This window comes from Sus scrofa, chromosome 6 (genome assembly GCF_054392235.1).
Source record: "Sus scrofa isolate SSC_HxYL_T2T_F1_AM1 chromosome 6, Sscrofa_HxYL_maternal_Yorkshire_Landrace_v2.0, whole genome shotgun sequence".
NCBI classification, from domain to species: domain Eukaryota; kingdom Metazoa; phylum Chordata; class Mammalia; order Artiodactyla; family Suidae; genus Sus; species Sus scrofa.
In genome coordinates, this window is record NC_139388.1 from 49,188,009 (window position 1) to 49,202,120 (window position 14,112).

The 14,112-nt window shown below is 54.9% G+C and overlaps 4 protein-coding genes across 23 annotated transcripts; 2 read left to right on the forward strand and 2 right to left on the reverse strand.

Annotated features, from left to right (window-relative positions):
* Window positions 1-255: 255 nt before the first annotated feature.
* IGFLR1 (IGF like family receptor 1) lies at window positions 256-2,157 on the reverse strand. Its single transcript, XM_084960879.1, is given in 9 exon segments — window positions 256-423; window positions 425-641; window positions 713-789; window positions 792-960; window positions 962-1,098; window positions 1,395-1,513; window positions 1,575-1,663; window positions 1,933-2,052; window positions 2,054-2,157. Coding segments are annotated over 9 exon segments (1,101 nt in total). The 5' UTR covers window positions 2,113-2,157; the 3' UTR covers window positions 256-309.
* On the reverse strand, window positions 712-5,088 carry U2AF1L4 (U2 small nuclear RNA auxiliary factor 1 like 4). Of its 18 annotated transcripts, none has more exons than XR_014806122.1 (10): window positions 4,934-5,004; window positions 4,702-4,764; window positions 4,508-4,601; window positions 4,236-4,302; window positions 4,104-4,153; window positions 3,929-4,027; window positions 3,630-3,763; window positions 3,433-3,528; window positions 2,929-3,081; window positions 712-776 (listed from the first exon to the last, which is right to left on the reverse strand). XR_014806122.1 is itself a non-coding variant. In XM_084960840.1 (9 exons), the coding sequence occupies exons 3-9, from the start codon at window positions 4,441-4,443 to the stop codon at window positions 2,795-2,797; spliced, it is 663 nt and encodes a 220-aa protein (XP_084816966.1). In that variant the 5' UTR covers window positions 4,444-4,538; window positions 4,702-4,764; window positions 4,984-5,088; the 3' UTR covers window positions 1,479-2,794. The 18 variants fall into 18 exon arrangements, 16 of the variants coding, with proteins under 16 accessions (XP_084816966.1, XP_084816964.1, XP_084816965.1 ...); XR_014806123.1 differs by lacking the exon at window positions 712-776 and adding an exon at window positions 1,081-1,098; XM_084960840.1 differs by lacking the exon at window positions 712-776 and having other exon boundaries at window positions 1,479-3,081; window positions 4,002-4,027; window positions 4,441-4,538; window positions 4,984-5,088.
* Window positions 5,089-5,227: 139 nt separating this feature from the next.
* On the forward strand, window positions 5,228-6,811 carry PSENEN (presenilin enhancer, gamma-secretase subunit). Of its 2 annotated transcripts, none has more exons than XM_003127056.5 (4): window positions 5,228-5,275; window positions 5,410-5,565; window positions 6,244-6,348; window positions 6,535-6,811. In XM_003127056.5, the coding sequence occupies exons 2-4, from the start codon at window positions 5,505-5,507 to the stop codon at window positions 6,672-6,674; spliced, it is 306 nt and encodes a 101-aa protein (XP_003127104.1). In that variant the 5' UTR covers window positions 5,228-5,275; window positions 5,410-5,504; the 3' UTR covers window positions 6,675-6,811. The 2 variants fall into 2 exon arrangements, with proteins under 2 accessions (XP_003127104.1, XP_003127105.1); XM_003127057.5 differs by having other exon boundaries at window positions 5,475-5,565.
* Window positions 6,812-8,197: 1,386 nt separating this feature from the next.
* On the forward strand, window positions 8,198-14,082 carry LIN37 (lin-37 DREAM MuvB core complex component). Of its 2 annotated transcripts, none has more exons than XM_021093436.2 (9): window positions 8,198-8,378; window positions 12,007-12,082; window positions 12,264-12,314; window positions 12,602-12,631; window positions 12,708-12,793; window positions 12,879-13,045; window positions 13,629-13,711; window positions 13,800-13,873; window positions 13,958-14,082. In XM_021093436.2, exons 1-9 carry the CDS (start codon window positions 8,345-8,347, stop codon window positions 14,005-14,007), a joined length of 651 nt encoding a protein of 216 aa, XP_020949095.1. In that variant the 5' UTR covers window positions 8,198-8,344; the 3' UTR covers window positions 14,008-14,082.
* The last annotated feature ends 30 nt before the right edge of the window (window positions 14,083-14,112 follow it).

Sequence of the window (14,112 nt, forward strand, 5' to 3'; positions counted from 1 at the left end):
AATGGTGGCATCTCTTAAGGCTCCGAGTGTAAATGTAATACCTATTCCAAGTTGGAACCCAGCTGGGCCCCTGTAGATGAACTCTTCCAGCGGTAGCAGGACCATTTCTCAGACAGGACCCTGGCGGCCCAGAGGTAACATACGTTTGGTCTTGTGTGTATGGTCAGATTCCCTGGGGGTGGGGGGGACCAGAGGATGTCTCTTGGGTTTGGGCCCAATTAAGACTGTTTCAAGAGACCCAGTGACAGCAGGCACTTACTTCAAGGGAAACTTTATTTTTGTTGAGTACTAGGCCAGGCAAGCCCCAGATCAACCAAGTTTGGACAGCACCTTCAGTGCGTCTGCCTGTCCTATGTGGGCCAGGTGTGTGCCAAGCTGGCCCAGAGAGGCAGAGGGCTCCTTTGCCACCATCTCGATCAGGGCCCCGAAGAGGTGAGCAACTGGGCCGCAGTGAGTAGGCAAAGGTGGACCAGGCAGCAGGCAGTCCGTATCTTGCAGCCAGGTGTCGGGTGGTGCCATAGGACATCGTCCCACCAGGCCCAGGCTTGGGATCCAGCAGCACGACCAGCTCCTCCAGCTCGTCCAGGAGGCGCGACAGGGGCTGGGATTCCAGACGCAGCAGCTCTGGGAGACAGTGGGAGGGAGAGGTGAGGGGAAGGGAAGGCAAGCTCCCAGCCCCCCTCCCTGCTCCCTGGTGTATCCTCCACTCACTCCTAGGACTGGAGGCAGAGAGACCTCCTTCCATGAGTCCTCTGCCTCTGAAGCCTCCAGGGAACCTGGAGAAGAGATGAGAGCAAGGAGAAGAGGATGTGGGTGTTGAGATCACTGCAAACCACGCCAGGAGAGGAGTGTTGGATGACTCTCTCCTGGTGGCGGCGCCGGCAGTGCCTTTGCAGGGCCAGCACGATTATTGCCAAGGTCCCAAGCAGAACCAGCACCAGGGACAGGGCAAAACAAACCCCGCCAGGCCTGGTGAGAGACCTTGTGCTCAGATGTCCACGAAAGACCGGGAATCTCTGGTGAGCTGGTCTCCTGGGAGCTAAGAACCCTCGGCTTTCCAGGTGTCAGGAGACAGGGCTCCTTCTTAGGAACCGGCTTCTGGGAAGAGGATGTTGGAGTAAAGTGGGAGGCGTGCCCCCTCAGCGCAAACCTCCCACTCTTCCACCCCTCAATGGGGCCACTTCCCCTCCTGACCCTCTACCCCCAACTCTTTTAACCCAGATAGGTCACCTCCTGATATTACTCTGTCCCCACCCCCATCCTCTTCTCTTCTCATGGACTTCAGGCCTTCTTTTGATACAGACCCCGCCCATCCAAGACCAAGCCACGCCTCCAGTCCCGCCCCACCTCCAGCCAGCTGCACCCTTGCCCAGGCTCAGCCACAAGACAAGCACCTCTCTGCAGCGCCGCTGGCTTCCGCCGCGGCTCCCTGTGGGAGTAGGGGCCGTTGCTCTGCTGCCACAAGGGCTACATAGCTCTGCATTGTCGGGGTTGCACTGCCCAGGAGGACACTCTTTGAAGGGGTGCATTACATCATAGCTCTGCATTGTCGGGGTTGCACTGCCCAGGAGGACACTCTTTGAAGGGGTGCATTACATGATCGCCGGCATCACTGAGGCCGCAATTTTCCAAAAACTCTATAGAGTCTGATAGGAAACAAGGTCTCACACTGGCGCTGCCAAGCCTGCCTCCTGTGTGCTAGTGAGGCCCTTTCCCCTCTTCACTGCGACGCTCATAACCCCTACTAGCCCTTCTCTGGGAGTTCAGTTCCCTCCTCCCTGCCTTTGTCTACTAAAGGCCCCTCTCCTGTACAGGGGAGCAAGCTTGATGGGCTGTACCCTACACACCTCACCCCTTCCTCCCTCCCTATCACCCCCAGCTCTGCCTGAAGGTAGGTAAATGCACAATCCCAGCTCCTCCGCGGAGCAGGGCGGGGGCCCGAAGCGCTGCAGGCAACTGCCACAACACAGGTTGTCAGGGTTCCAATATTCAAGGTGGCTGCAGTGCCGAGAGGCCTCCTGCCGAACTGCCTGGGTCAGGAGCAGTGTGTGGGGGCCCCATCCGGGCGGTCCCTGCAGTCTGGGGGGCTATGACCACAGGACTTCCTGCCATAGCGCCTCTGCTGCACTTGCCAGGAAACCAGGGCAGAAGAAGGAAGCAGTAGATGTGGGGGCACAGGAACCCCAGGCCCCTTCAAAAGCCAGGAACCTAGCCCCTGCCCCCGAGTCCAAAAGCTCCTGGCCCGCTGTTACGAGAGAGGCCACAAGGCCTCAAAGATAGCTAGAGGGAAGACTGAAGCCAGACTGCATGAATTCATACCCCACTTCTGTCATCTTCCCGCCCTCTTTTCCCATCTGTAAAATGGGATACTACTACCTGTCTCAGGTTATTGTCAAGAAGTAAAACCATGACTGGAAATAAAGCATTTAGACCAGCACCTGGCATTGAGTAAGCTTGGATAATAGGTGCTACCTATTCCCATCTCAGCGAGTGGGCCTGGAGGATCCAGCCCTCACCCAGTGGGGACTCCCACTCGATGCAGCGATCTTACCTTAGCTCCAAACCCCAGTCTCCTCCAACCTGACACAGCCAATTGTATTCCCCTTGAGATGCCTCAGATGGATATGCTGAAGTCTCCAGCAAAACGGCAGCCCCACCCAAACAGTCCCTCTAGCCCCCTGGGCAGGCTGCTTCCCCACCTTCCTTGGCAGAATTTGTGGCCAGAGCCCAGCGCCACTTCCCCTTTTCATCAGATGCGGGGGTGGAAGGAAACCAGCCCACAGCTAGGCTCAAGCTAACAACGAAGCTCTAAACCCTCAATACAGAACTTTATTAGAGGAAGGGTGGTAGGAGAAGGTCCCTGTGTTGAACATATTACATCACGGAGACCCGGAGCCTGGAGAAGATGGTGCTGGGGAGTTAAGAGACCTTTGAAGAGGGGTCCTGGCCAGGAACATCTGTGCCTGCCAGGGGCAGAGGGCAGGAGGGTCAGGGTCTCAGAAACGGCCATGCCGGTGGTCTGGGGACCGTCGCCGATTTCTTTCTCGAGGACGGTGGCCAGCATGGGACCTTGGGGGTGACCTGGGGACAGGAGAGAAAAGGGTTAGAGCCATACGGAGTGGTATGCAGATAGCCCAGGTCTGCTTCTCTGCTCTGGGGAAAGGCATGGCAGTTGATGAAGTAACTATAGAGTTCCTGGGATTGGTCTCAGGATAGGTGCACAGGGGCTCGTCTCGAGATTAGGAGTCCACGTTTGGGGTTCGGGCTGTTTTGGGGGTTGTGACTTAGGTCCTGATCTTGAGATGGCCTCAGGGCTAGTCTTAGGGCACAAAAGACCCAAGACACTTATTGGGGCATAGGATCAGACTCCTCTGAAGGTTTAGGGACCTTGGCACATGAGAAGTCTTGGCAGGCTGGTCAGTCTTAAGGTACCTGCGCCTGGGTCCCCGCCCATAGAGCTGCCGTCGAAGGTTGCGGGAGATGGGTCGCAGGTGCATGAAGTTGCAGAAACCACCGCGGGTGCATTCCCTGGGTAGAGGATGGATGGATGAGGCCATTGTGACTGACAGGCCCAAAACACACACAAGGCTGGGACTCCAGGTGCCCATCCAACCCCTGTACTACCATACCCCATCTCATACTGTCGACAGCATGATTCCCGGAAGTCAGTGACTGGAGACAGCTCGGCATGCACAGCCTGCCCATTGAACCAGCGGTTATTGAGTTCAGCCACTGCCCGCTCTGCATCCTCCTCCCGCCGAAACTGAGGGAAAGTTGGTCTGGGTCAGCAATCAAACTCAGAGATCTTCAGGGGATTAGCTAGCAGTTCAGGGGCCAGACTGGCTTTAGTGATGGGCCTCTAGCTGTGGTGGCCGTTAGGCATTGAAATGCCTCCACCTCTGGGCTCTAATGGGGGAACACGAGGCACCTTGACATAAACATTGCCCACGAGGTGATCCCCCAAGTTGTCGCACACATTCATCTCTTCAATCTCCCCGTACTTCTCCTGCAGTTCCGTGAACACTTCCTGTGGAAGACCAGGAGGAACTCAGCTGAGCTCCTGGCCCATGGGAAACTCAACCCACCCCAAGCCCAACCCTCACCTCGAAGAAGTTATCATAGTGTTCTTGCACCTCCACATCGCTCACGTGACCTGAAGGAGGGGGCAGGGTGAAATTAGAGGATGGCCTGCTGGGAGGCTGTCCGCCCTGCCCCAAGACCGGTCCCTCACTCACAGTGCGATCCGTCTGCGGTTTGGGCAGTGTTCTGTGGATTCCGGTACAGGTTGAGCAGCACTATGGTCTGAACATAATTTAAATTGGGCGTGGCCTGAGATCAGAGGACGGGGCTACATGCAAAGGGGTGGGGTATGAAGGTTGTGGGTGGGACCCTGCACCAGAGAAAAAGCGTTAGCATGTTAAGTGCATCAGCAACGCTCACCATTCAGAATCAGAAGAGGGGGGCATCTAGCAGTGAGGGACAGCCCAGGGGTGTGGTCTGTACGTACGGGGGCGTGACCAAGTCCCCGCGAGAAAGGCCTGAAGGTTGGGAGAAGAACTTGAAGAGGTCCCATGAGAAAGAAGTGGGGCGGTAGGGTGGGCCTTAGAAATCCGGAAAAGGCAGAGCCTCAAGATGATGGACAACAGAAGAGAGACGGCGGGTAGGCATTAACCACCCCCCAGGCTCGGTGCCGGGTCTCACCTGGCTGAAAGTCGGTTTGTTGTGAAGCCGGGAGCACCGGTCCCCGTGCCGGCAGGCCCCGATCTTAAAGTAAAAAGAGCAGTTAACCCTGGAAGAGGTGCAAAGACAGAGGTGAACCGAGGGCCGGGGAGCTGGACACCCCGGAAACACCGCCCCACGCCTCCCAGCCCCCTGGGAACCAAAAATCCCTGCCCTGGCACCCCGAGGGGCCATCCCCTGTGCCTTTTCTCACTTGTCCTTCTCAGTCCCGAATATCGAAGCTAAATATTCAGCCATTTTTACCCGAACGCTCCAATTCTCTCTGCTGTTTACGTCGCTTCCGTTGCTTAAGTGCAATGGGAAGTGTAGTTCATTGCTGCCGCTGGACACTCAGAACCTCGCTAGTGCGCTTGCGTGGTGGAAGCCTGCGCCCTCTCCGCAGACTCGCCCTCCGGAGTTGACTGAAGGCGCATGCGTGCAGCGTTGCCTCTCCAGAAAAGGACTACAAACTCCAGAAGCACTTGCGGCATCTCGCGCAAAAGTCCGTAGTTGAAAGTGGCAACGGGTCCAAGCCGGAGGAAGTAAGACTCCCCTGGTGAGTTGGGGGTCGTCGTTTTGGCCCCCAGTAAACATCAAGAGCACCTCGACCCCGTCAGCTTGCTCGTTGGGGCGGGGATGCCCTTCTTTCAGAAAACCCACCCTTCAATTTCTCTTCCTTTTGTCATATAGGGGCGTGGTCGCTTGTGATCCTTGCACCTGTCACTTTGGGTCACAGCTCCGGTCTTGTCCCGCAGACCCTCAGAAGACCCGGCCGCTGAGCAACTATGAACTTAGAGCGAGTGTCCAACGAGGAGAAGTTGAACCTGTGCCGGAAGTACTACCTGGGTAATCCTAGGGTCGCTGGAGAAGAGAGGGAGCCGAACTGGAGCTCCTCAGGGGAGAGGGTCTTGAGGGCCTGGATTCTTGGGTCTAGAGGTTGACGTGGCTGGGGACGCCGACTCCTGGGTCCCAAGAGAGGAGGGGCCTGGGTCCTGAGGAAGGAGGAGAGTGCAGCCTAAATTTATGGCTCCCAAGAGAAGAGGGGAGTTGGGGAGCTGGCCTCCTGGTCCTGCCAAAGAGATGGTTGAGGACTGATTCCTGGGTACCAGGGAGGAGCCAGGATTCCTGAGTCCCTGATAGCAGAGATATCCGTTTGAATTTCGGTATATGAGAGGATCTTTCAAATTGGTCATCCAGGAGTTCCCGTTGTGGCGCAGTGGTTAACGAATCTGACTAGGAACCATGAGGTTGTGGGTTCGATCCCTGGCCTTGCTCAGTGGGTTAAGGATCCGGCGTTGCCGTGAGCTGTGGTGTAGGTTGCAGACGCGGCTCGGATCCTGTGTTGCTGTGGCTCTGGTGTAGGCTGACAGCTACAGCTCTGATTAGACCCCTAGCCTGGGAACCTCCATATGCCGCGGCTGCTGCCCTAGAAAAGACAAAAAAAAAAAATCAAATTGATCATCCAGGCGGGTGTTGGGGGAATCCTCATTGCCCTATGTCCCAGTTTGGTTTTTTTCTCTTTAGGTGGGTTTGCTTTCCTACCTTTTCTTTGGTTGGTCAACATCTTCTGGTTCTTCCGAGAGGCCTTCCTTGTCCCGGCATACACGGAACAGAGCCAAATCAAAGGCTGTGAGTCCAGGGCACAGATAAAGGGAGGCCATCAGGTGTGGGAGAAGGGAACTTGGGAACCTCGGTGGGAGGGGATGATGGGGGTTCCAGAATTCTGGAACTCTGTAGAAGAGAAGAGAGAGCCAATCTTGTGGAGACCCGAGAGCAGGTGGAAGCCAACCTTCCCCCTCCTTTTCCCTCTTACAGATGTCTGGCGCTCAGCTGTGGGCTTCCTCTTTTGGGTGATTATACTCACTACCTGGATCACTATCTTCCAGATCTACCGGCCACGTTGGGGTGCCCTTGGGGATTACCTCTCCTTCACCATACCCCTGGGTACCCCCTGACAACTTCTTGTGCACAAGCCTGAGGACCAGGATGGGCTCCTCTACTCCAAGCCCCTCTCAAGTCCCTAAGACTTTTTCCTATCTCCTGTGTTCTCTGCTGACATTCCCCAATAAAGGACCCTAATTCTCAATATTAACTTCCTCGGATCTTTTGGATGTTGAAGCATAAAATGAGTATTAATATTCAGAAGCATGTATTGATTGCTTACTTTGTTCCAGGTTTAGTGCTTTTTGCATGACGTGCGTTGTTTCCCTGTACACTCCTCATCCCTCAAAAATAGGAAATTTCTTGCTTGGGAATGTTATTTTACAGATTTGGAACCAAGAAAGGAATGATACTTCCATTACTAGGGGCTGCTATCCTGTACTGGTTGTGTGTGAATTTGAAAACATTACTTCCCCACTCATTAGTCTCATCAGAAGTGTGCATCATAATGTTACCCCTTGGAATTTATCTGGGCCAAGGTACCTGTGGTAAATGGAAGTTCTCCATTTTCTAAAGGAGACTGTCTGCAGCAGCAGACACATGTATTCAAGAGCTTTATTAGATAAGATTTCCTTGACCTTCCTATTTAAAATTCAGTCTTCTTGGTATTGCCTATGTCTCTTTCAGGCTATATTCTTTTTTCCTATTATGTTTCATTTAATATGTTCAGGGGAGTTCCCGTTGTGGCTCAGCGGTAACAAACCCGGCAAACGCGGGTCTGAGCCCTGGCCTCGCTCAGTGTCTTAAAGGATCTGGCCTTGCCCTGAGCTGTGGTGTAGGTCGCAGACGCGGCTCGGATCCCGTGTTGCTGTGGCTGTGGTGTAGGCCGGCAGCTACAGCTCCTATTCGACCCCTAGCCTGGGAACCTCCATATGCCACGGGTTCGGCCCCAAGAAGCCAAAAAAAAAAAAGAAAAAATTTTGTTTGTTGTTCATCTTCCATCCTCTAAAGTATAAGCTCATTAGGGTAAGAATTTCTGTCCGTTTTGTTCACTGCGGTGTCCCCAGTACCTAGGAGAGCACTCAGCACACTAATATTTGCTCAGTGAATGAGGTTGCACCTGAAAAGGGATTAACAGGTAACTAGAACCGAGCAAGCGCCCAGTAAGAGGGAACCCAGCCTAACTCCGGACATCTTCCTCTTAGGAAAAGAGACCAAGAGGGACTCCCACGGTTAAATAACTCCAGTTCAGTAGCTAAATTGGTGTTACTCAAAGATTCTAACACCATAAGCTTCGGGAAGCCTCGCAAAACACTAGACCCTTCGTCTCCCACAGTGCCTCGCGCGGCGCAGGCGCCGTTACTTCAGCTGAGTCTGAACCTGGAACTACACCTCCCGGGAAGCGCCCCGGCTAGTCGTTGGTTTGTTTCCGGAACCCGGACGGAGGAAGGAGGGACTTAGAGCTGGGAGCCGACAGTGGCAGCTGTCAATTGGCCAGGGTACGAGATCGACGGCTGCCCTGACTAATGGGAACAGGCAAGTCCCGAAGGGGCCCGCCCACAGAAGGGGAACCGGAGGAGGTGGTGGCATCGGCGGCAGTCCCGACCGGACACTGCTCAAGGTGGAGGACTGGCCATACGCGAAGCTTACCTTTGACCTCTCCCCGGCTGCCTCTGGCCTTGATTTGTGATCCTAGGCACTTTGGGGCTCTTCTGACCATCTAGCCAGACCCCAGCCTGAAACCATGTTCCCGGTGAAAGTGAAGGTGGAGAAATCAGGTGAGGACCCCGAGGTTGGAGGCCTGTAGGGGAGCACCGGACTGACTGATCAGGGTATGGGAGACCCGATAGACGATTATCGCGATAAGCCGGACGCGACTTATCCCTGCAGCCCATCTGACTGTCGCGGTCAGGCAGCGAGCAATTCCTGCCCCCTTCATACCTCCCGGTCTGTGTTCAAGATAGCTTTGAGATTGAATGGTGATGAGGTAAGACTTGGGCATTCCGAGCTGTGTGACTCTGAGAAGGACCCTTTTCTTGGCTCTGCCTCCGCTTCTCCATTTCCACCCGTCCTGAGTCAAGCATTATGCTGAGCACCTGAAGTACAGGGAGGCTCTTAATCCTCACAGTCACTGTATCCCAATAATCCTAGGAAGTAGGAAATGTGGTAGATGGGAAAACTGAATGTAAAAGAAAGAAAGTCATTTTGGGTCAGGGCCAAGCTGATGGGAACTCAAGACTGGCATGTTAAGGGCGGTAGGAGAGGCACAGAATCCAGATTAAAGGGTAATGATAGGAGTTCCTGTTGTGGCTCAGCAGGTTAAGAACCCGACTAGTATCCCCGAGGATGCAGTTCGATCCCTGGCCTCGTTCAGTGGGTTAAAGTTCCTGTGTTGCTGCAAACTGCTGTGTAGATTGCAGATGTGGCGTGGATCCGGCTGCTGTGGCTGTGGTGGAGGCCTGCAGCTGCAGCTCCGACTCTGCGGCTAGCTTGGGAACTTCCATGTGCCGCAGGTGCAGCCCTAAAAAGGAAAAAAAGTAAGAATAAAATATGATGTTAAACAGTATAAGCGGTAACCAAAAAAAGGGGGAAGAAACAAAGATATGATCAGGAGTGAGACGAGGTGAGGGAGAGAGCCATGAGCATATGCAAGGGAGTAGTGAATCTAAAGGACAAAGGAAATAGTTTTGAAACTGGAGAAGGTGGAAGTCTTTTTTCTTTTTTTCTTTTTTTTTTTTTAAGGCTGCACCTGCCACATGGAGGTTACCAGACTAGGAGGTCAAATCGGAGCTGTAGCTGCTGGCCTATGCCACAGCCACAGTCACGCCAGATCCAAGCAATGCCAGATCTTTAACCTGCTGAGCGAGGCCAGGGATTGAACCCGCATTGTGGTGGTTACTAGTCGGATGCATTACCACTGAGCCATGACAAACTTCTAAGGTGGCAGTCTTGTGTGGAGTGTTGGAGGGCCAGCAGGGTGGCCTCTGTGGCGGGAGCAGAGTGAGTGAGGTAGAAAGTGTGAGGAGATGGGGAGTTCCCGTCGTGGCGCAGTGGTTAACGAATCTGACTAGGAACCATGAGGTTGCGGGTTCGATCCCTGCCCTTGCTCAGTGGGTTAATGAGCCGGCGTTGCCGTGAGCTGTGGTGTAGGTTGCAGACGCGGCTCAGATCCTGAGTTGCTGTGGCTCTGGCGTAGGCCGGTAGCTACAGCTCCGATTGGACCCCTAGCCTGGGAACCTCCATATGCTGCGGGAGTGGCCCAAGAAATAGCAAAAAGACAAAAAAAAAAAAAAAAAGAAAGTGTGAGGAGATGGGTGGTGAGGGGCAGATTTTATGGACCCTGGTTATGACTTTGGCTTTTGCTCTGAGGGAAATGGGGAGCCGAGGGAGGGGTTTGAGCCAAGGAGAGAGTTTTACAAATGCCGAAATAATTGAAGGGGGTCTGACCACAAAATGATGGTGGTGAAGAAGGAGCAGGCAGAATCATGCAGGCCTGTGAACACCAGGCTGAAGAGCTCAGACTCTGAGCCGGGGGCACCGCAGTGTGGTGGAGGGTTCCAAGCAGGGGCGGATCAAGATCAGGTTTGGTTTTAGGAAGATTCCCTTGGATACTGTGTGGCGAGTGGATCAGAAGGAGAGACTGGGGTCAGGAGCCCAGGGGAGAAGAAGGGAAAGGGCCAGGGTGGGGAAGGGAGCGATGTGACAGTGATGAGGCCCAGGGAGGGACTGAGGGACAGTGGGGATACTCCTGAGATGGGGGTCCAGGAAAAGGGGTGAGTTTAGAGAGACACTGAGGCCAGTGTGGGACCCAGTAGGTGGAAGGACCCTGGGGGAAGTCCACAGGGAGGGGTCCAGGAGGCCATGGGGTCCCAAGGTCTGAGGTTCAGGAGGGAAGCAGGGACTAGGGAAAGAGATGAGGGCATGATCCAAACCTTGGCTCCTACCCAAGGCTCTTTGCTAGAATATCAGCTGCTTCCAGCCCCTCATCCCCTCCATCTCTCCTCTGAGTAACGTCTCCTGGGCTCTTTAGGAAGTCTCGGGGCTGGTAAAGCATGTCCCCAAGTGTCCTTCCAAGCTCTGAGCACTGGGCCAGCGCTCCTACTAGTTGGAAGAGGAGAGCAAACACCCCTCAGGAGCAAGGGGAGGATATTTACAGCATCGTCACCTCCTTAAGTTCTTTGATAATGAGAGGCAGACCCACAGGCTGGTAAGGCCAGGCAGGGCCTGTGGCCTGCAGGCAGGTGGGCCCGGATCTCATTTCCCTGGGAGGAAAAAGCCAAAAATGGGTATTTTAGATGAGAACTCCCATTTATTAAATGTAGTCATTGCATTCAGATTTAACTCAGACTTAAAATAACACCAATACCTCAAACACATTTGAGGAGTAGATTCTGCACCAGTTTGAGCCCCTGCCTTATAACTTCGGTTGTGGAGCCAGATGACCTAGTGCAAATCCCCAGCCTTGCAATGTCCCAGCTGGGTAACTTTGGGCAAGTAACTTAACATCTCTGTGCCTCAGTTTCATCTATAAAATGGGGGTAAAAATCATATCTGCCCACCAGGTTCATTGTGAAAACTCAGTGGGTTAATATGCATGAGGTGCTTGGAACAGTGTTTGGCACGTAACAAACCCTCTGTGTTATTATTATTATTATTATTATTGTCTTTTCTATGGTTGCTCCCATGGCATATGGAGGTTCCCAGGCTAGGGGTCGAATCGGAGCTGTAGCTGCCGGCCTACGCCAGAGCCACAGCAACGCAGGATCCGAGCCACATCTGTGACCTACACCACAGCTCATGGCAACGCCGGATCCTTAACCCACTGAGCAAGGCCAGGGATAGAACCCATAACCTCATGCTTCCTAGTCGGATTAGTTTCCCGTGTGCAGGAACTCCCCAAACACTCTATGTTATTACTTTTTTTTTTTCACCAAATCCACAGCCCGTGGAAGTTCCCAAGCCAGGGATGGAACCTGTGCCACAGTAGTTGCCACCTGTGCCACAGCTGCAGCAACACCAGATCCTTAACCCACTGAGCCACAAGAGGACTTCCATATGTTGTTACTTTTTATTAATGCATCCTGCTAAGAGAGTCATATAGAGCATGGGTTTATTGAAATCTCAGAACAGTCCGAGCAGATAGGTATCACTCAGAGACCCATTTTCAAGATGAGGAAACAGGCTCCTTGAGGTAAGGTGATTTACCTTAGGTCACACATGAGCATGTGGGTCAGCCCTGGAACCCAGAGCTGTTGCTTATCATTCAGTAGTCCCTGCTTGCTGTGTCCTCCCAGTCTGCCCGGGCCTGGCCCAAAGATTAGATATGCATGCCCTTCCCTGGCCCAGGTGGCTGCCCAGCTGCCTTGGGCCAGGGGAGTGACTCCTGCTTGGTCCCTTCTTCCTCAGAGCTGGAGATGGCCAAGGCCCGGAACCAGCTGGATGCTGTTCTGCAGTGTCTTCTGGAGAAGAGTCACATGGACAGGTTGGGATCTGGCTGTGCATGGGGTCATGGGGTTGGGGGCCCTGGCAGGTTGGACCCCCTGGCCCTGGATGGGACTCCAGAGGCTGGCTTAGGGAGGAAGGGAACGAATGGGTGAGATCACTGGGGGCCTGCCCACTCTGAGCCGTTGGAACCCTGAACCCACATTTCTCTCTGCTACCAGGGAGCGTCTGGATGAGGAGGCCAGGAAGACCCCTTCAGACGCCCACAACAAGTGAGTTTTATTGATGGGATCTGCCACTGAGGGTTTGTGGTGTGTAACTTTCCTCATCTGAGCCTGACCCCCCTGCCTCATGCTTCGCCTGTCACCGTCCTACAAGTACAAAGGCCCTGGGGCAGCGGAAGCTCAGGTCCCCTCTCGATGGCACCTTGAGCCTTAGGGGATGAGACCCAAGGCCTAAGGGGTTGGGGCCCATGTCAGCTTGATCACCCTTTGGGTGCCCTTTGGGCGGTTTCGAGCAGACAAGGGTGAGCCTGCTGACACCCTGTCTCTTCCCACAGGGACTGCTCCATCGCGGCCACTGGCAAACGGTAAGGGGGCAGGGGCCCAGCCAGCTGAGAGGCCCCCAGACCCTGCCCTGGTCCTGATATTCTCCCTCCCACACAGGCCATCCGCCCGATTCCCCCACCAGAGGAGGAAGAAGAGGAGGGAGATGGATGATGGGCTAGCCGAGGGTGGGCCACAGCGATCCAGTGAGTAGGTGGTGGCCCTAGGGGCGGGGCAGGGACAGGCGGCTTTGTGAGGACCCTCACACGCCTCCTGCTCTCACCACCCCAGATGCATACGTGATCAAGCTGTTTGATCGGAGCGTGGACTTGGCTCAGTTCAGTGAGAACACACCTCTGTACCCGATCTGCCGAGCCTGGATGCGCAACAGCCCCTCCGTGCGCGAGCGGGAACGCTCCCCCAGCTCACCGCTGCCCCCGCTGCCTGAGGATGAGGAGGTGGGATGGGCGGTGGGCTCCCTCCCTGCTGGTAGGATCAGTAAGCACAGGTCTCTGTGTCCCTCAAGTGACCCCCGGATCCAGTGAGGCTCACGGATACGAACCTTTAGGCCAAGGAAATGATTGGAGCGCTCTGGAGCAGACAGACGTGGCTGTCTGGCCTGGGAGGGAGCGGAGACAGGGTCAGGCAGATAGATGTGAACTCCAGGATCAGGGACCTCCAAGGGCTAGGGGATGGGGCAGGGGTCTTCAGTGCAAATAGCTGTAACCACTTGACCTAAGGAAGCAGATGGGGACCCCTTGGGCTGGGTAGGGTAAATGAAGGTCTCTATGCTGGGCACTGGGGGTCCCTGGGTTGGACAGGAGACAACAGGGATCCTTGGAGCAGCAGACCGGATGCCTAAGTACAGGTCCCTGGTGAGACTCTCATGTCTTTTGCCACTGCAACAGGCACAAGGTGTGGAATGTGTGTCCCTGCCCCTCTTTGACTCTCTTGGGCATGGCGTGGGGCCCTTGTATCCCCAGGGTTCAGAGGTCACCAACAGCAAGAGTCGAGACGTGTATAAGCTGCCTCCACCCACAGCTCCTGGGCCACCTGGAGACACCTGCAGATCCCGAATTCCATCCCCGCTCCAGCCTGAGACCCAGGGTGCCCCTGATGACGAGGTGGGTGTGCAAGGCTGGCCCCGGAGCGATGGGGCCTATGTAGTGGGGCTGGGCATGGATGCCCAGCCTGGCCTCTCTGTCCATGCAGCCCTCCGAGCCTGAGCCCTCACCCTCCACTCTCATCTACCGAAACATGCAGCGCTGGAAACGCATCCGCCAGAGGTGAGCAGCCCCCAGCGTGCATGATCCCTGTGGCCTCTACTCCAACTGCTGAGCCCTCCCTCTGTCTTCCCACCCCCGCCACAGGTGGAAGGAGGCATCCCATCGGAACCAGCTTCGTTACTCGGAAAGCATGAAGATCCTACGGGAGATGTACGAGCGACAGTGATGTTCCCTTGTCCCCCCACCTCAATAAACATTCCCCTGCCCCATACTGGCCTCCACTTGCTCCAGCCCATCCT

Bases quoted from the DNA above. Each gene is read 5' to 3' on its own strand.
- U2AF1L4 (XM_084960834.1), bottom strand. From the start codon at position 4,977: ATGGCTGAATATTTAGCTTCGATATTCGGGACTGAGAAGGACAA. The intron at 4,303-4,507 runs GTACGTACAGAC...AATTATGTTCAG, and splicing joins GGGGACTTGGTCACGCCCCC to ACCATAGTGCTGCTCAACCT. The intron at 4,028-4,103 runs GTGAGGGTTGGG...GGTCTTCCACAG, and splicing joins ACTATGATAACTTCTTCGAG to GAAGTGTTCACGGAACTGCA.
- LIN37 (XM_021093436.2), top strand. From the start codon at position 8,345: ATGTTCCCGGTGAAAGTGAAGGTGGAGAAATCAG. The intron at 12,632-12,707 runs GTAAGGGGGCAG...CCTCCCACACAG, and splicing joins ATCGCGGCCACTGGCAAACG to GCCATCCGCCCGATTCCCCC. The intron at 13,046-13,628 runs GTGGGATGGGCG...CTCCACCCACAG, and splicing joins CGCTGCCTGAGGATGAGGAG to CTCCTGGGCCACCTGGAGAC.
- PSENEN (XM_003127056.5), top strand. From the start codon at position 5,505: ATGAACTTAGAGCGAGTGTCCAACGAGGAGAAGTTGAACCTGTGCCGG. The intron at 5,566-6,243 runs GTAATCCTAGGG...TTTTCTCTTTAG, and splicing joins GTGCCGGAAGTACTACCTGG to GTGGGTTTGCTTTCCTACCT. The intron at 6,349-6,534 runs GTGAGTCCAGGG...TCCCTCTTACAG, and splicing joins ACAGAGCCAAATCAAAGGCT to ATGTCTGGCGCTCAGCTGTG.